This window comes from Brachycentrus maculatus, unplaced genomic scaffold (assembly GCF_059751285.1).
Source record: "Brachycentrus maculatus isolate JH-2025_06_01 unplaced genomic scaffold, ASM5975128v1 h1tg000258l, whole genome shotgun sequence".
NCBI lineage: Eukaryota > Metazoa > Arthropoda > Insecta > Trichoptera > Brachycentridae > Brachycentrus > Brachycentrus maculatus.
In genome coordinates, this window is record NW_028281009.1 from 368,618 (window position 1) to 390,454 (window position 21,837).

Here is a 21,837-nt window from a genome sequence, read left to right on the forward strand (position 1 = left end):
ATTTTTCTTTAGTAAACAATAGGAATAAAAGTATTTTTAGCGAGCCGCAGTAATAATTCACGACGAGTTTGAAATATCTCAAGGCCTGAAAACATTAAAGAAAATATTTCAGACTGTAAATATTAACATTTTAATGTTTTCTTTATTTTTGTGTAATAAATTGGCAGTCTTTTTGAAAACTAGTCCATTGGAAATTTGGACAAATAGACTCTCATTAAATTTATTTATTTATTCATAACAATTTTTTTGTAAAACAAAAACTTAAGTTTTGTATATTTTACGAGCCAAGATTGTATTTATTCTAAAATAAAACATAAAAATCTTATGTATGAACGTTTCCAAAATATCATATATCAAGTTTTAAAGTATAGTGCTCAACAAATGTGTGTGTTAGAAAACAGAGAAGACCTGCAGGAGCAGTGGCTGATACTGTGGCTGAAAAAAGTGTATTATGTGTGCAAGGAACGTGATTTGCTGATAAATGTTGACAAATCTTTTCAAAACTTAAAGTTTTTTTAAATAGTTGAATGTACGAGCAAATCTGGGTGAGAAATGCTAGTAAAAGTTATGGAACAGGTGTATGATTTCGTATATTAAGAAAGTATGCGTATGTGTTCTAGGGATGGAAAAGTTTAATAATATTGAAATAAGAATGAATGCTGGGAACTAAAATGGCGCACTAAAATCAGTTAAAGCAAATAAAAGCCTAACAGCGAAAGACAAACTGATGGTCCACAATGGAGTGGGCAACAGAATGATGAAAATAGACTGAATGCAGTTGAAATGCGATCTCTCAGACGAATGTACGATAAATAGATGTTCAAATAATGATACAAGGAATGAATGCAAAGCTGAGATAAGCATTATTGATAAAATTTAATCAATGTGTATTGAGATAGTTTGGATATGTGGAACGGGTAAGTAAAAAAATTAAGGAAACAAAAGCATTATGAACCTAATGTAGTTGGAAACAGAAAAAGAGGAAGACCGAAAAAAACTTGGAACGATCAAGCATGTCAAATAGTTGAAAGCGGTCATGTCAAGAGTCGGAATAATCAGCGAGTATGATTGAGGAGAAGCATGAAAGTAGAATATGCAAAAAAAATGCAAAGACAGAGTAGTATGGCGTTCTATTATTTTTCCCAAGTGAAGCAACATGATGGTTAGTTAGTTATTATTATGAAACGTTTAAAAAAACTCTATTTTGTATGTTTATTTTGATCGAACGAAACATTAAACCACTTCCGTTTTGGCGAAATTTATCGTAAGCCGAAACATGGGATGAAATAAATTTATCACATCCTCAATATTCGGAGAAAATTGTTTGTTACATTCAAGTGGAAAACAGATTGTCTTTTCGACGAAAAGCGGCTTTCGCTTTTCTACATACACACACTCGTGAGCCATAATGAAGATATATAAAATCAGTTTGGGGTGGTTTGAAATTAAGAAAACACGTGCTTCAGTTTACATTATGCCGGGGGAAGGAAAATATCTGGAAAAAATCTTATTTAAGAAATATATTGGACGTCATTACCTTAAATGATAATGTAAAAGTCGTCCGGGGTGATTTTCACAATTTAATTCTGTAATCATTTTCATATTCATTATTTCCGTTTATTTTTCCAGCACGATATTTGGTGAAACCATTCTATTGTATTAATGTTTTATTTAAAACATTTTTGGTGTGTACAAATCTTAAACATCATTTGGACAGATTTAAAATGTTTTACATGAAATAACTGATCGAATTCCCCCGTAAGGGTCTCAGCTAATTATGAAGCTTACTCAACTCAAACATAGATGTTACCGAGAACTCACATATGAGTGTGTCCATTATGGGATGTGTATATATATATATATATATATATATATATATATATATATATATATATATATATATATATATATATATATATATATATATATATATATATATATATATTTATATATATGTATATATATATATATATATATATATATATATATATATATATATATATATATATATATATATATATATATATATTTATATATATAAATATTTATGCGTGTGTGTGTGTTTCAGCATTTTGGGCGTCTCTTAATCCTTGATCACAAATCTGGGTTTCTCCAATGGGAGTTATTTTTTTATATTTTTACATATTAACAAAGATGAAGAAGAATATGGAAGTCTGGGTATTTACTGGATCTTACATACACTTGGAAGGATCTCTGCTAAATAAATAGCGTATTAAAATCAACCATAGACACTGCCGCGAACTCGTACATGAATTGACGAATGAATTGCATCATATAAGTATAAGTTCCATCAATTTTAGTAGTGTGGTTATCAATCACGGGTAGAATGATGAATGTTATACGGTTCATTGAAACCAATCTATGACAAATCCCCTGTAAATACCTAAAATACCCGCATTTTTCCTTATCAAATGGATAAAGTTGAGAAATTATTATGTTTATGAAAAATTGTTTATGGTAACGTCTTTTCGATATTTCCATAAGATATACTAAATTATACGTTTTCACATTATACAGAACAGTATTCTCTCATTTTGTTTCTGAATATTTTTTAAATACGCGTACTCAATAATTAATATTAAGTCAATGTTTTATTCAAAAGAGTCAGGTTGATTCTCCCGAGAAAATATGTATGAAATAATAAAATAAAAAATACAAAATGTTGTTTTCGTCTTATTAGTATACAAATACAATGCATTATCATAAATTCAAGTGGAGGGTGAAAATTTGAATAAAAAAATGTATTATCGAAAAACATGCGTAATTTTATTACATTTCGAAACGATTGTTTAAAGAACACTGAATTCAAAGAGATTGGGCAATTTTGTATCCGTTCGATGCGTAGTCTCCAAATCCCATCCTTAATCAATACCATAAGGCTTCGATTAGACTTACAAATAAGATTTATCACGTTATAAAAATAAAAAAAATTAAAAAATTAAAATAAAACTTGTATGCAACCCATCATGACATATCGCTCACTCCTTTCAACAACGTCATATATTAAAAATCGTAAATTTCAGTTAAGCATGTTTTAGGAATGCCCAGGAAATGTACCATATCCCAGCAAAAGCGGCATATTTTAAACTTAATATATACCCGCTACAGAGCAAAAAGTGTTGTTTTTGCATTTTGAAGAATTTTCACTATTTAATTAGTTTTTTTAAAAGTATTAAATATTTTTTAAATGGGGAAAAATCATTCAAGTTTTACCTAAAAAGATCTGTTGCGCAGTAAAAAGTTCAAAAGGTGACTTGATATTTATTTTTAATACATTTTATTTTATTTTTAAACTTTAAAACCGATTCCCTGAAAAATCTAGTTTTTTTTAATATGAAGCAGAGAGGACACCGCAGTGACGAAAAGCGTGCTAAGAGTGCCAGAAATTAAGACTCTAAGGAGCATACCTGGCAAGAGTATAGAATAAGGAACACCAGGATATGAGAAATATGCGATATTAAAGATGTCATCAGGTGGAGAAGGCATAGAAGAAGACAATGGTATGCGCATGTGAGGAGAATGGAACCATCCTGACTCCTCACGTTGGGAATCGACATCGCAGGAGGCTAATCCCACAGACCACATGTGTTTAAATCTATGTTCAAATAAAACAAATGTGGAAAAAAAATGTTATTTTATATTATATAAAATGTAGTTCCACCAACAATGTCAGAACAAATCTTTAATTTTATTATTAATAATCTGATATAATGCCTAACGTAAGCAACCTTAAACTGACAACCCGTTTTGTCGCCATGTTATAAATTGGGAAAATAACGTTTCCAGAACAGGTATTCTGTGCTTTTTGTAAAGATAAGGTTATAAAAACATTTTGAATCTTATAGCAACATATATGTTTAAACTATACCAACCCAAAGAAATCTCATAGCCTGCATCTCGTATGGCCTGTCGAGCCATCATGGAGTTTCTATAGTTGTGTGAGGGTCCGATATGCTGAAAATATTCAAAGATCAGTTTACATATAAATGTACATTACTTTTTGCTTACTCTTTAATTTAACTTCACGACAACAACGACATCAACAATAAACATGAGACAAACAAAACATTGAACGTATATTACACAGTGCGCTTCCAATATTACATAAAATATTTTATTTAAAAATTACTATATGTAACGATCCTGTCAAAAGTAAAATTACAATTTTATTTTTCTATTTTGTTTTTCAGAAAGGTCACGTGTTTCTGTGACTCAGTCTGGTCAAATGAAAAATAAAGAAAAGTGAATGTACACATTTCTTATGTTAAATTTAGCAATGCTTGTGTGTATACAATATTTTAGCAGCTGTAAGAAACACGCTGTTCCCCATGAGCAATGTTAGCGCAGATTTATTTGGTACGTCCAACAGATGGCATTGCCTTTGTGATAAAAACAAATATAAAGTTACAAATATAAAATAACGCGCGTATTTGAATCCAACTAATTATCAGAGATTTAAAACAATCGATGAATAAATTTAGAAAATTCAAGTTTGTGACCAAACGAAGAATTACATTTTTATTTACAACATATAGATTGAAATTTCAGTTTTGAATTTTAAAAGTTTGCAATGGAGTATAATTCCATGCAAACGGCTCTTTTTCTAACCCTTATCTGCACCCAATGGTGCATAGGGCACTGCATCGTATTGACATTTGAGTGTTAAATCACTAATATTTTCAATATTATTATTATTTAAAGCATTTACTTTGCGGTTAGTCATTTTAACTTTTTTTACAAAAATGATAATAACATTAGTATTTAACCACTCACAGAACGGTGAGTGGTTATATACTAATATTATTAACATTTTTGTAAAAAAAAAAAGCACTCATATTTATGTTCACCCCCCACCCTGGAAATCGAATCCGGGACCTCCAGCACGAAAGCTAAATACGCTAACCATTAAACCACAGAGGTGGTAAACGGGTCGATTAATCTCTACTATAAAAACATGGATTCAGCCAGTAATGTTACCATAAAAGGGGTGTGATGCCCTAGAGCGAGAAGCCTTAGACCGATTCCGTGGAGAATGTTGACCATCCCGGCTACCCCCGCGTACTTTCCGAAGGCGACTACACGATTACCGTGCTCATCCACCAGCTTCTCGTAGTCGATCAGACGAATATTCTGAAACATTTTATTATAATAAAATAATAATAATAATAAAATTCTTATCCGCACCCCAATGGTGCATAGGCACTGCTTCATATAAACGCAGTGTTATCTCGATCGTTTACACACGATGGAAAGGTGATCAGCCCTCCGTGAAAAAAATACTTTTATTTATTTGACTCCCCTGGGAATCGAACCCGGGACCTCCAGAACGGTAGCCGAGCGTGCTGACCATTACGGAGCAGAAATAGTAAAATACAAAAAAAAAATCTTTTACAATATTAGTAACATAAAACAACGAATAAAATGGTACAAAATATGCATGAAAAACATACTATACATACATTACATAAACAAAAAAAATATGGCAGAAGGTAAAATGATTCAGAAAAAACTCGCACCCTCAAGATCAAGGTTTTACATTTTGTTTTTTTTTTTAAGGAATAACCTACAAAGTCACTACTTTTACAGCCTTGTCAGCGGGTAGGATAGTAAGGATGGGAAGGTAAATGTGAAAAACACATTGGCTACCTATTGGCTACGACGTAGGTCATCACTCTATATGGTGTAATATTTTCCATTTTATCAAGGAATTATAAGAATTATAAAGGATATATGTATAATATATAATAAATATATCCTTTGATTGACATATTTTCTCACATATGAGTTCTTGGTACCTGTGCCATTGTGAATCAATCAAAAATAATCAAACGAAGTTTTCTAATTTAATATTCTCAATAATTAAGACAAAATTCGTGTTGGAGTGAAAAAGTATTTACAAGGAAAAGGCAACCCTTGCGTAGAAATTTCCGCAAAAATTAGAACGTGGTGAGAAGACGTTCGGCGCTCGTAACATTACCCGAACAAACATGAGGGAGGGGAGATCTTTCAGCGAGTTGTAATATTGTATTATTTCGTTAAGTAAACAAGCAAATAAGGGTGCTAAAGTTTGTTAGCAACCACACATTTGTAAATTCCGGCGATATTCCAAAACCGGCTGAAATATTAATAAGATAGAAGGTTCTAATTGAATTTTCCACGAAATAAAACCGGCCCGCTCGGCCTTGTCTGCTAATTTTCTACTGGCTTCCGGTTAAATTTAAGGTGAACGTTCTAAATGTTACATTGTTACATAAATACGTAATTCGGTACTGGGAAAGCGCTGTGCCGTAATGTCAGGGAAATTACTCAGCTCGTTTTGTGATATTTGAAATAGTACTTAGCCGTTTTCTGCGAAATAAGATGCTGAAAAATTAAATGCCAGGCCTTGAGCCAAGGCATGCGAGCTTCGTACGTTAGACGTGTTTTACACAAAATACGTTTACTTTAATTCTCATTCGTATTATAATAACTACTTCAATTAATAGAACGAGGAGCGGAGTTTGATTTGCATTATTTTGACATCTCAATATAGATGAAAAATAACATAAAAATCTATGCATTTACAAGGCTTACGACCTGTTATAGGCTGATTAAGTGATCACTTTACTCACGTGTAACATTCACCATTCTACCCATGATTTACAATCACAATACTTTTTTTTTAAACTTCTAGATGAATGATCAATCTCATGACATAGTATATATGAGTTCACAACAGCCAGCCATCTTTGTTGGACTGAGAAAGCTTTATTAAACAGACACCCTTTTATTTGTATGTATCCAAGATCCAAATAAAATCTCTACTAAATAAAAGATAGCCGTTGTGAACTCATTTCATTCAATTAAATTAAATTAATTTAATAAAATAAGGCGAATACATTAAAATCATAAATCAAAAAGTAAGCAAGAAGACTCTTGTTAAAGATGTGAAACTCTTGTACTCATATGTACTGTGTCATGAGATTGATCATATATCTAGGAATTCCAAAAACTTGAGTAGTGTGGTTGTAAATCACGAGTAGGATGGTGATTGTTAAAGTGTGTAAAATGATCACTTGACCAGCCTTTGATAGGACATAGGCCCTGTAAAAACCCAGGTCTTCATATTCTTCTTCATATGTATTGAGCTGTCAAAAAATGTACAAATAACTCCTAAAAGTAGAGAAACCCCAGATTTGTGAACAAGTATTTCGACACATTTAAAATGTTGTAAGTTTGATTAAATTAATTTATGCTTTAAAATGGTTATAACATATAATATTAATATCCTTACTTTTTCCAAAATGGCATCCAGCAGAGGCATGTTGGATTCCTGAGCTTTAATTGTATGTGAGAAGAAACAGTACGTCTTATTCGGAATCAAGAGATCCACAGGAACCTGTTTGACACCAAATATCACAGAAGCCTCACTTATGTCTTCCTGTATTATTGCTCCAGCATTTATGTACGCCTGAAAATATACATAAAATATGAAATATTTTTAAAATCACTCATTAAATATTGTTAATTGTAAATGGGGAAATGTAAGGGAAAAAACGAATGTAACATAACAGATGTGGCTCAAAGAATCGCGGAAAAGTGAAACTGGGTAGGTCATGTGGCTCGTTTGTCTGAAAATAGATGGACGAAAAAGGTGCTAGACTGGAGGCCTAGAATATTATGCAGAAGCGTGGGTAGGCCCCAGACAAGATGGTCAGATGACGTGCGCGAAAATCAGAAAAGTGGCGGGCCTGCACCGGAAGAGAGTCGCGTCCAACAGAGAACTGTGGAAGTCCAAGAGGGAGGCCTTGGTTCAATACTGGACACAAGAAGAAGGCTGAAGTTATTGTAAATTTATCACAAAGGGGGCATAAATATTGATGTTGCATTGACTATGACCTCAAGTTTTTTGACCTACAATACCTTTAAAAATATCTGTGTTGAGAAATTTAGGTAGATTGCGACTACGCAATCAAAATAATTTTTAAAGTATTTATAGCAAATACTAAGAGTTACATTTACATAGAATTTCAATCTTTTACATTCTTATTTATTTATTTATTGAACGGCTAATGCGTTTAACATAATACATATCGCTCACTCCTTTCAAGAACGTCATAAATCATAAATCGTCAATTTTCAGTTGTGCATGTTTTCGGAATGCCCAGAAAATGTACTTTATACCAGTAGATATATTTTTGATAAAAAAAAAACACATTCTTTATTTCTCAAAATAATACTTTATATTTTTCAAATGGAGAAAATACCTTCAGGTTTCACCTAAAAAGATCTGTTGCACAGTAAAAATTGGCTTGATATTTATATTTAATATATTGTGTTATATTTTTAAACTTTAAAAACGTTCTCCTGAAAAAGTTTTTTGATTTATGACGTTCTTGAAATGAGTGAGCGTTATATACAGTATCTTATATAAAAATACACTAATGAATACACTAATAGAGAAACAAAAAATTTAAACATAAAATAAGAACAAAATAACAAATAGTAAGCACTGGTAAATACACGTCTCCTTCACACACTATCAGTGAGCAGCGAGAGAGTGTGAAACACAACGTTCAAATTTATCCATTATAACATGGAGAAGAAATGCTGAGAAAGTACAGACGTCAAGGTCGAAAGCAATATATTAAATAAATCTATACTTTCAAAAGCATTGGCTAACATTGCAAGCATTAACGTCAAGCATCGCATTCTTTTTTATCAATTTTTCACCTGACAATACTACATTTCAGTAATATCTAAAAAGTCATTTACTACAAGTCGAAATCAAAGGCATATTTCTTAATTCTCGTTTTATTTTTCGGGAATTAAGATATTATGTTTACTTTAGTGATATTGTAAGTATTATGATTGTTTAGAATATATTATTATGGAAAATAAATTCAAAGCATTTACAGCATGAGGTAAACTCACATTATAATAAACGTGTCTAAGAAATTTATTTCAAACTACCTCAAGATTATTTGAGGTAATATTATATGTATCATATACTCGTTAGTGAACAAACATGAGAGTATGCTCTATTTATTTTAAATTATCATAAGTAATCACTTATCCTTTAATAATGCTATATATGTACAAACAAACTCAGAAAGATATTTATAGATATATTTACTTAGTATGCTCATACATAATATTACATATATGTAATTTATTATTAGATTAAAACCAATATTTTTAGCTTTTCCACTTTTTTATTTGACCAGCGACCGGGTTTCGTCGTTACCGACATCATCAGACTGGTAAAAAGTGGAAAAAAAAGTGGAAAAGCTAAAAATATTGGTTTTAATCTAATAATAAATTAAAAATGCAATTCCATCACGAAGTGTCAGTGGATAATATAAAAAAAATTACATATATGTATATATAATAAATTATTTTTACATCTCAGCATAGATGAAGAAGAATTTGGATGTCTAGGTGTTAACGGGACTCACGACCGTCATAGGCTGGTTAAAGTGATCACTTTACACACGTGTAACATTCACCAATTCTACTCATGATTGACAACCACATTACTAAAATTCTTGGAAATTCTAATTATGTTGATTAAATTCGAAACAAACTGTTTGAATTCGAAAAAATGAAAAGGATATAAGTATTCTAGCGTTTTTCAAACATGTGAATATATAATAATCCAGGCTTCAGACCTCACATACAAACAAAAGAGTTTCTGCTTAATAAAAAGCTTCTCTCATCCCACCATATCCCACTACAGATGTCCATAGTGAAATTCTTATGAATTCAAGCAATATGTTTCGAGTTTTCTAGAAGTTCCAAAAATTTGAGTAGTGTGGTAGAATTGGTAAATGTTACACGTGTGTAAAGTGAATACTTAAACCAGCCTTTTACGGTCATAAACCCCGTAAATGCCCAGACTTCCATATTCTTCTTTATCTTTGTTGTAATGTCATAATATATACATGTATAATTAAAGTTTTATCTCATATTTTTTTTATTTATATGGACAAATAAAAAGTAAATAAAAAATAACTAATAGATTTATCCCGAGGGATAGTTCCAAGCCATAGCTTTTATTTTAGATGAAATCGGTGGTAGTAATGGCAAACACATTCAATGCTCTCCTGTAAAACCGAGATATATGACATTTAGTCAACGATAATGATATATCCACAGAACATTATTGTGTGGACAAAATTCAGCATGAAGAATTTTAGATTTTTGTTTTTAAACATGCTGTCTTGTTCTTAACTTCCAGATTATCTGTACTTTTGAAACGCATAAGTTATTTTATCTTATTTTATTTTATGTAATTTGGAAGAACAAACAGCTTCCATACATTACATTTTTCAGTCTTTATATAACTTAAAGCAGGCAATTATATCATATGACGGAATGATAATTCCTCTCTTGACTTTCTTATCATTTTTATTGTTTTAATTTACCTGCATTGGATAAGCCCTCCTGTTGGATGGTTGTACTATGACTTTCACATTCTGCCTGCATAGTTTCATGACATTGGAAGGACAAAATGGCGCTCGTCTCTCCCATACCGATTGGTCCTCTCTCCTTATTGCTATGACTTTTTTAGCCTGGAATATGAAAATAATAACTATTTTATTCATTATTTTTTAATAACATACAGTAGGTATTCTTTTATAAGAAATCATTGGTTATCCAAATCCAGGTTTTCAGAACTCTGTCATTATCGTTACGGCAAATAATTACTTACCAACAATTGTTTTACAATTGCAGACAATGGTCAGAGATAACCGATACAAGATCGAAACCCTTTTATTCAATCATTCGCTCATATTGTCGCAGAGATTAAATTTGCACGGAAAAGTGATACTTGAAATTTTCTGACACACATTATCCTCGTACTGATATTGCACGATTCCTGAGAATGACAATAAACGTAGACCTTGCGAAAAAACGGTTAAAAAATTATTTCTAAAAATTTATATATTTAACTCGACAAAAAACATACAAACAATTATATTTATTGATTTGGCGTTTAATTTGTAGAACTCCATTTTAATTTATGTATTAATTTTTAAATCAATCAGATTTTTTGAGTCTACTACCATAAGTTAATTTTATTAACAAAAACACATAATAATAATTTTGTGACAATTGTTTCGCCTAGTTATGGCATTATAAAAAATATTTAATTTGCTGCCCGAAACCATTAAGATTTCCAGGAGTGATCAGGTCTTTAAGAACAGTGTCCGTCGATGGTTACTTAACATTGGAAGGGACAAGGTGGAAAGTGAATTAATTAAAGTCCAGGTGTAATTATCACATTGAAAAACCTTAAAACATAAATTATTTTTGTATCTCCTGTATGTTATGTTTATAATCTAATCATTAAAAAATATATATATATACAGGGTCCGCCAAATAACTTTTTTTTTTTGAAAATGCTATAAAAAAAAAGCTGCTAGCTTCGGCTGTGTGGCACGTAGCGCCGTCCTGTTGAAACCAAATGTTGCCAATATCCTCCTCTTCAATTTTTGTGAACAAAAATCCGTTCAACATGGCCCGATAACGATCGCCATTGACTGTAACGGCCACTCCTTGCTCATTTTCAAAGAAAAATGGCCCAATTATGCCTCTGGACCAAAATCCGCACCAAACAGTGACTCGTTTTGGGTGTACCGGCTTTTCAATGTATGCGTGCGGGTTTTCTGTGCCCCAAATACGACAATTTTGCTTGTTTACATACCCGCCAAGATCAAAATGAGCTTCATCCGAAAAGATGATTTTTTTGGCAAAATCGGCATCTTCTGTAAGTCGATCGCAGGCCCACTCAGCGAAGCGAAAACGCATTGGATGGTCAGTTGGCTTCAACTCCTGAACCAATTGGACTTTGTATGGCGTCATACCAAGGTCTTTATGCAAAATTCGTCTCAATGATGTCTCCGAAATGTTCAATTGTTGAGAACGACGGTGAATTGATGTTGATGGCGCTTCACGCACACTTTCTGCCACAACATCGATATTCTCGGGTGTACGCACTGTTTTTGGCTTTTCACGCTTTGGTTTATCGATGAGGATGCCAGTTTCTTTCACTTTTTTCACAAGATAACGAACATACGGAGCTGACGGTGCTTCTCTTCTTCCAAAAACCGTACGCAATTTTCGCACACATTCTGCAACATTACCATGATTTTCAAAGTAATGTCGCAATATTTCCCAGCGTTGTTCAAGCGTATACACAACCATATTCGCTTAGCGGAAGGATAAAACTAATTATCTGTCAAATCAGACATGAGCTAAGTGTTACCATTCACGAAATAAGCACTAGTTGAAAAAAAAAACTTTAGATGGCGGACCCTATATATTAAAAATTTTAAAAATATATATATAAACTTTGTATTACCATGTTAGTATTCGGCTCAACACAGGGCATGCCTAAAGAGCCGTAATACGTATAATAAATGTGTATATGAAATGAATATGTATATTGAATGTATCTATGTATTATGAAAATAAAATAAATAAATAAATTAAAATAAAATAAATAAATAAATTATCAAACGAATGTTTGAGAATGCCATAACTAACGATGAGACATTCGTTTGACAATGTCATAACTAGGCGAAACAATTGCACAATATTAATAACGTGTATTTGTTAATAAAATACAACTTAGTAGGCTCAACAAACAATTATATGTTAACTTTACAGGAATTCCTCCAGATGTCGCTTCAAACTCACTTGTGAATAGGCACTTGAATTTTGTACATATGTATATGTAAAACTCTCATTTCTCTAAAATGGAATGGTTGTTCAAAAATACAAGCAAAATGGTGAACGTTACACAAACCTATGAAATGAACACTGTAGCTACCCTTAAAGCCTGTAAATGAGCAAAAACTTCCATATGGCGGGTGTTTTTACCGAAAAAATTCGCCCATGAATTACATTAAGAAAATAAAATAACTTTATCATAAAGATTAAACTTTCTCACGTATTTCATAGTTGGAGTCTGGGTAGGGACGTTATTAGCGATATTACATAAGCCGGAGCTAGAAATTATTAGCAATATTTTTATGTATTCAAATACTTGTCACAAATCTGGGTATTTTGCATTTAGGGGTTATTTTACTTTACACGTGTGCAACATTCACCATTCTACCCATGATTGACAACCACACTACTCAAATTCTTAAAACTTATAAATATATTGTTCAAATTCGAAACGAATTAACAAGAATTTTGCTAGAGACATCTTTTGTGAGATGAGAGAAGCTCTCTGAAGAATTTTTGAAACTCCTAGATCCATCATTCGTCTGCCTCCGTAGTGTAATGGTCAGCACGCTCGGGTACCGTTCTGGAGGTTCCGGGTTCGATTCCCAGTGGGGGGTTTAATAAATATAAGCGATTTTTTTACTCTAATATATATTTAATATAACCCTGGACTTGTACCTGAAGTGGAGGGCTGATCACCTTTCCTTCACGTGTTAACGATCAAGCAACACTGCGTTTATACGATGTAGTGCCCTATGCACCATCGGGGTGCGGGTAAGGGTTTGATTTTGATATATTGAGATGTCAAAAATTTTGTAGAATTCATTAAAGTCAATTAAACATTAGGTCCTATTAAAAAAAGATTATTTTTATATAAAAATGATTCGTTTCTGTGAGAGTTAATCCTGATACCTATCTTTCAAGAGATAAATCCCGTATTTGTGTTAATAAAAAAATGGACTTTTTAAAAACAATATTCGATCGTTTAACAAATTATGTATCACCATAAAATGATTCATTTTCATTTGGTGCTGGGGGCTATGCATAATAGGGTTGTTGGGTGAGAAGTATTAATCATCTCACATCATCCATCTGCCAGTTATGGTCTCTGTGTTAATAGCCTCCGATTAATCAATGCGTTAATGAAGCTTCCGCTGAAACAGTTAGCTCTGTGACAACATGGAAAATGGCAATATTTTGTCATCCGATGCGTGATGTTCTTATTTTTGATTGGTTACAAAAAAATGCATTAATTATTTTTCCCTTTTTGAATTGAAAATCTCAAAATGAAGCGAATTTAAATATTTTTTACGAGTTATTTAGATAATAAAGCAAATATTTCAACTCAAATTTCTTTACATTTTAACTTGTACTGAATGTAAAATATTTTATGAATTAATTTGGAGTTGTTTGTCGAAACTATTATTAGACGACGTTTCAGTTAATAATAGTTTCGACACACAAAACATAAAAACCCGAAAAAGTGTAATAAAAATACGTGAAAAGTGTAAAAGTCGTGAATATTTATGCTAATTAATTTTCACGTAAGTATATGTTGACGTGAAAGTCGGAATTCTTTAGAAAAAACGTTTTCCTTGTAAAAATTATATATATCCTTATCTGGAAAAGTAGTTTTTTTTACTCATGGATGTACAATATTATTCTTTTTTCTCTAACCCCTGTTAGCACTCAGGTAATGCATAGGGTACTGCATTGATTCGGCATTGATTGATTTAACATAAGTATTAATGATATAAAAACAAGGTGATCAATGAGTACGATGTATTCGATATATCCACTTCGATCTGAATACATCCCTCTTATTTTTTTATGTTTTTCTTTTTTTTTCTTTTTTAAAGGAATAACCCGCAATGTAATAATAAAATGATAATGAAAACAAAAAAGTTAAAATAGTAAAAACAAAAATCGTAACAAATTTAATTCCTACTTAGTTATTTTTTTACAAAAATATTAATAATATTAGTATTTAACCGCTCACCGAGATTTTTGTGTCTACCGGTTTCGAGACGTACCCGTCTCTTCGTCAGGACAATCACTACTTCAGCATGCAAACAATACCACCCTTCACAATTTAATTCCTTTTAAAGTTTGCTATCACCATACTCATCCTTACAATCAAAATAGGCATAATTAGAAATGGCGATTAAAACAGGGTTGGAGTCATGACAACGATGACAACCGAAAATGTGTGTTTTAAAATCATTCATATTCATCGATTCGTTAAAATTTTGACTTGACTACTAAAACTTATTTTTAATTGATTCGGCAGTCACTTTGCAGTTTTTTTCCTTAAGTCTGTTTTGACACCGTATGATATAATGTAATATGTTTGATAATGATGCTAAATCCATCGGATCACGTGACACGTTATATTTTAAGAAACAGTGGTATTTACTTAGTAAAGTTTTAGTAAAAATTAATTAATAGGTTTAACTATCCTGTATATAAAAAAAGAGATACTGTAGTGGTAACGTATCGATATTATATTAATTATCAATCAAACTAATTGACCCAGTTTATGCGGACTAAATTTCAGCAGTTTCCACACTAATTATCTCTATAGTTGCCCACTGGCCATGCACCGTACAAATTGGTCACTCTATAATCCTAGTCTCCTAATTACAAATCCTCCATTACTAATTGATTGCACAATCAATCTCAACTGCATTTGTTCAACAACACCGTAGAACAATTAAAGAATTGAAGAAGAAATATTCTACCTTCCTTACTTTGGGATATAATTACGTGTTTGCATTAGGGTGGGCCGATTTAATTTTTTTCGATTTCTTAAGAAGCATATCGATGAAAAAGTGTGGAATGGTCCTCAAACAACATGTGTACATTATCAATTCATTCTGATAAGCCTAACTGCCACCGGATCGATATATATATATATATATATATATATATATATATATATATATATATATATATATATATATATATATATATATATATATATATATATATATATATTTATATATATATATATATATATATATATATATATATATATATTTATATATATATATATATATATATATATATATATATATATATATATATATATATATTTTATATATATATATATATATATATATATATATATATATATATATATATATATATATATATATATATATATATATATATATATTTATATATATGTATATATTTTATTTATTGTTTCGGCATTAACTTTGTGGTAAGACATGTTACAATGATTAAAGAAAACACTTGTTTTTTACCACTTGAGTTTTATTATAGACTAAATGTTTCAGAAGTTAAACTTCCATCATTCAGGTCTATATAATAACTAAAATATAAAATATAAAATTGTTCTTTAAATAAGGAGAGGGGAAAGTAAAGTAAAGTTACTTTCCAAACATGTAGTCTATAATAAAACTCAAGTGGTAAAAAACAAGTGTTTTCTTTAATCATATATATTTTTATATATGTATATATATATATATATATATATACATATATATTTATATATATATATATATACATATATATATATATATATATATATATATATATATACATATATATATATATATATATATATATATATACATATATATTTATATATATATATATATATATATATATATATATATATATATATATATATATATATATATATATATATATATAAATATTAATTTCCCTTGCAAATAACAACATGTAGACCATAGTATAGGAACCGACTCATAAGCCGGCCACAAACCCGATTGGCAGATAGTAAAAAAGTGGCTGAACCCCATTGGATAAGAAGTGCTGCTCACAGAGAGGATGGGAAGAGGAGGAGGGAGGTCGTCCAATTAGGGAACGACAGTGACTGAAAAATAAGAAGAGGAAAAAATTACCTTTCTATACAAGTAAAAAATGTAAATGTTATCTTAAATTCCCTTAAGTTACTGATTATTTTGAAAAATTCGACGCGGCGTTCGAATAGGCGCGTGTTTTGACCTGAGATTATTTTAACCACAATGGCAGTGACATCTATTGAACGTAAGAGAAATATACGCAACCCTGCTTAATGCTCATAGTGGATTTTTAAATATTTTCATTGCTTTACGAGTAAAGAGAAATCAAATATATTATATGAACGTGGTTTCTATTGTATTTATTTTGCGTTTAATCACACTGAGCCACAGTAACTCGTGTCCAATACATGTAGTTATAAATAAATGAATAGCGCTTTTTTTTACTTTCTTACATCATTTTTTCAGGTCATCGCTATCCCGCTATTTTCCTAGGGAAAAGTTTGATCTCAGCAATGCGAGTAGATAAATGATGAGGGTTTTGAACCCTTCAAAGAAAAAGATCACTAGGTCAAGGAGCACCTAACAGTAGGATACGTTTAATCTTTTTTATACCCAATACATATGTGGAGGTGCTCACCAAAAAGTTATATTTCTAATATTGCACAAAAAATCCTTTAAATGCAAATCTGTTCTGTTAACTATATTGTATCCAAATATCAATTAAAGTTTCGATAAAAACGTGACCAATCCTATGTGTTACCAATATGAATTGATTAAATCGCACCAAAACATAACGTTTTACAAGCTAGATTACTTTAAATCATTTATAATGGAAGAGTAACGATTTGGTGAGGACCTCCACGTATGTACATGTATTCATTTTCACATGAACAGGTTTTAGAAAACCTACATGTGCGTGTTATTTACAATTAGTACTACTACTACTGCTACCATCAAGCCGTTACTAAAAAGGTAATCAGAGAGGCATACACTCTCAGCTTCCTATGCATCCATAAAACCAGATTTTAGGTTCTGATTGATTTTTTCGTACCAAGTATTTATTGGCTCTCTCCGTTCAGTTTTCTCATTTGATTTGGAAAATATATGTTTTCTTAGTAATTCTTTCTCCATCCATTCGCTCCACACGTTCAAACTACCTGTTTAAAAAATTATCAACTTTTTTCAATCTTTTTAAAGATCCCTAACTCATTATTTAGCAAACAAAACTAATAACCGTAATGTTTTCAAGAAAAAAATCGTTTCGGCAAATATTTATTCTACCTACATTTCGCGAGGAGAGATAAACAAGAATGAGGAAAATATTCAACTTCATACGCCGGTACGCAATTTTCTCGAGGGCAAACAAATTCAGTTTATTCACAGCCAAGTACATAGAAGATAATATCTTTAAGTGGATTTTTTGCTGTATGATAATATTATTATTTATTTGTAAGAAAATTATGTGAAAAGTAAGTGAGAGTTTTGGAAGGAAACTTAATAAAATTATTACGAAATTAATTTCGATGTATTTTTAGTCCTTAAATATTCTTATCCTCATTCGCTTATACAATATTAAATTAAGAGTCAATAACCTTGATTCCGTTCCATTACCAAGCGAGATACTAGATTTTTTCAATTTTCTACATAATTTTTATTTTAGATAAAAATCCTAGAAACAATTGTTTAAGTAGGTGTTCGGAATTGCCTTTAAAATGAGAAGCGATTCAGTTTTTATCTTTTCAATCGTGTCAAATCGGTGCCCAAGTGGTCTCTGAATCTTATGAAAAAGCCAGAAGTTATGACTTATTTGTGTTTTAAAAAATATTGTACATACAATAAACTATCTTTCGATATTTTACCGTGCAATAATTTCAGTTTTCGCTTCGATAAATAATGTTTAAACTTTCCACGTCGTATTATCATGTTTTGTTTTTACAATAATTGTTCTAAAGACTTTGTGAGTGAAACTATATTTTTTCACAAATAAAGATTCACGTTAAATTTATTGATTCTAAACAGATATACTAATTTTATAATAAATTACACATATGTAAGTAAATATACAGAAATCTTAAAAAACATATATATTGTACATACCTCACCAAAAACAATGTTCATAATTTTGGTCTATATGAATTCATCACTTGTTCTGTATGTTTATGTAACAAATAATCATGTTTAGTTTTTATCTTATAATATAAAGTTATAAGAAATCGCTTAGTAAATTAAAATTATAACGTCTTAGGAAATGGAAATATAAGATTGATAATTTGATAAATATGTTAAGTATTCAGAATATATAATATGATTATAATAACACCATAAAAAATATTTATGATATCAATGATGTATGTTATATAATTGACCCAATTACAGATTACAAAATAAGGTTATATTGTAAGTTGCTAACTCGAAAACATGGATTTCAAAGTTGTAGTAATTAACCCGGCATACAAGTTATATCGTGGTTTCATTCTAGTCTGTTAAAAGTCCCCATTTTTCCTTAAAATAATCACTATGCAGGAGAGACCATATTTTAACGTACTCCTAGTACTTTAAATTTAACGAGAATTTTTTGTAGCTTCACGTTTTTTCTTATATCACGTTTTTAATTACGACTCAAAGGACATATAATATAAAAATAAATTTACTATCAAATATCATAGCATTCAGTTACCTCGACCTGGCATCAAATGCAACCAACATCCCACTGAATTTTGAAAACATGTGCGTTACTACACTTTATTTCATATATTGTTTACACCAATAATGATACCGTCAAATTGACAAGCGTCAAAAACTCATCAATGATAAAGACATAAGGCGTCATTATAAATTTTATAAAATCACAATTATAATTTTCTGATTTCAAAATTTTATGAGTTGGGGAATTTCGAAATCATTATTATAATAATTTGCGCCAAAAAGGGTAAGTACCTATTTTAAAAATCAAGCAATCATTCACAGTAACGAATCACCCGCATTATAATATAGTTCCCATAGGTATTTTACATATAAGAGATTAATTATTATTTTTAACGTAATGGATGAAAGTGCATTCTTCTAATATCTCCGATCTATCATAGTTTTATACATTATAGCAATGTTTTAAGATATTACTTGTCGTATTTTCAAAGTGTAAAAAGATTTTTTTTAAAGTAATTTTACTCACAAATCAAAAAAAATATTATCGTTTGTGACCTTTTTCAAACGAATAAAAGCTTTGAAAAAATACAAAATATAAAGATTTAATAAAGAAAAATACTTATTATGGTTGAAAATGTTTTTAAACTTAATGAAACGGGCTGCATTTCTATTTTAAGCACATGGGATACAGGGTGAAAGCAATTTACTCGAAAAATGTATATGGTTTTAAGCTTAATGAGGGTAGGATAATGGGGTCGAGGAATAGCTTAATCTCTTTGAATGTATAAAATTTTCGATACAAGATCAAATATTAACAGAATTTGAGAACACGGGTATTATTCATTCAAAACCCTCTTACTGACAACAGCTGAAACAAATTTTCTCTACAACAGTTTTAAAAAAATCGATAGAATAGAAAGGAATTTTTCTTATTTGCACGTACGCAAATCCGTCCTACATATATGTATATTCTCCATTAACCCTTGATTTAGCTCACATAAGAAGCTCACGATTCTGGCAAAGCAAATGAAAACTTTTCAGCAACTTACGTGTTTAGAACGACACCAAATATATTTCACTCTCCCGGGCGTTTCCTTTACCCATTTTAATAGGGGTAACATAATAACAGCCGCTTTTTCTCACTCAAGCCCGGCGGGAAAAATATATCAAAACTACGGCGGAATTATACAGGGGGGGGAGCTCACATTTGACACTTTATGACCGAAACAAAAAGCTGAGACCTAACGATTCGTAACGCCTAAATTTACTGCCGAGTACAAACAATACGAATATTACATCAATGGACAATGCTCGTCGACATGTGACGCAAAATGTTATCTCCCCCGTTTACACAAAATTACTAACTAAATTTATGTTAACAAAAAACATATCAAAGACGTGGAAAATTTTACTAAATTTTAGATGTATTTTTTACGGTTTTTCGTTATCTCCTTTTAACTGTGTCATTAACATTCTTAAAATAAACATGTTGGTAACTATACGGAGACTGAATTGGTCAATTCAAAAAAGATTTTTTTAATCTTTGTACATATTTCTTGATTATTACTATATGATTTTGAATAGAACATAATAAATGTTTTTCAAAATCGTTGCCTCTGTACTTTTCAACTAACTGATCGTTTATGAAAATGCAGTTTTTTCTAAAGAATTCTTACACAAATATTTGTTTAGAAAGTACTTATGTTTATCACATTTAAAAGCAAATATTTCAGCTTTTTAATGCTTTCATATGGTAAAAATGCTTTTGAAAAAAAACACGTTCAATTTCCCTTCCACATAGTCTATTCGCCAAACAAGCACATAGAAGATGAAATAATATTTTTAAGTAACGAAAACAAAATTAAAAAATTCACGACCATTATTTGAAGTGAATTTAAGTTAATTTCGCAAAAAAGTAAGGTTGTTTGTTCTTTCTCTTAATATCAGGTATTTAGTATTTTCTTTGTTTTACTCTTGTAAAACAAGTAATGATATTAATATTTAGACATTTCTAAATGAAAGCATTAATATGTTCACGTATGACAGATAATTATTATTTGTGTTAACAAATTCTTTTGAAATAATCTTGAAATAATCTTGACTTTTATAGGTATTCTTATTAGTCTTTAAATCTTTGAAATGAGCTTTTTCTAAATATATATCACAATTCAAAGGTTATTTTATTACATATTTTCAAAATGAACATTTTAAAATGAAATGTAGTTTAAAATTTCAACGTTAAAAGTGTTTTAATTTTATATCAAACAGAAATAATGCATATCATACATGAAGCAAAACGCGAATTCAAATTATAATTAGATATTTTACTATTTCAATATAATAAAATTCACACTAAAATTTATTCATTTAACTGTTTAAATAGTTATTAATTTGTTTTATTACTAAGCATTAATTCGCATATTTTAATTCTCCATCCACCAATTTAAAAATTCTGTTTAATCTTTTTTTTCAAGTCTTACGATACTTGTAAACATTGTAGTAAAAGAGCTGGCAATTCCATAATGTTTACCTTCTTGACAGCTTTAATCTTGAATTTTGTATATATATATATATATATATATATATATATATATATATATATATATATATATATATATATATATATATATATATATATATATATATATATATATATATA

General features: G+C 30.2%; 1 protein-coding gene and 1 long non-coding RNA gene across 2 annotated transcripts in view; both read right to left on the bottom strand.

The window, feature by feature from the left end:
- LKRSDH (lysine ketoglutarate reductase/saccharopine dehydrogenase) overlaps positions 1-20,558 on the bottom strand; it is a 166,411-nt gene extending 145,853 nt beyond the window's left edge. Inside the window, exons 1-5 of the mRNA XM_088265775.1 lie at positions 20,228-20,558; positions 10,428-10,574; positions 7,295-7,471; positions 4,999-5,151; positions 3,894-3,975 (exon numbers count right to left, since the gene is read on the bottom strand). Of these exons, the coding sequence (XP_088121901.1) occupies positions 3,894-3,975; positions 4,999-5,151; positions 7,295-7,471; positions 10,428-10,574; positions 20,228-20,299 (631 nt within the window). The 5' untranslated portion in view covers positions 20,300-20,558. The remainder of the gene's footprint in view (positions 1-3,893; positions 3,976-4,998; positions 5,152-7,294; positions 7,472-10,427; positions 10,575-20,227) is intronic.
- Positions 13,839-19,335, bottom strand: LOC148305913 (uncharacterized). The gene is made up of 3 exons (XR_015838070.1): positions 19,210-19,335; positions 16,551-16,603; positions 13,839-13,892 (listed from the first exon to the last, which is right to left on the bottom strand). It is a non-coding gene; the product is annotated as an uncharacterized LOC148305913 (long non-coding RNA).
- Positions 20,559-21,837: the final 1,279 nt, after the last annotated feature.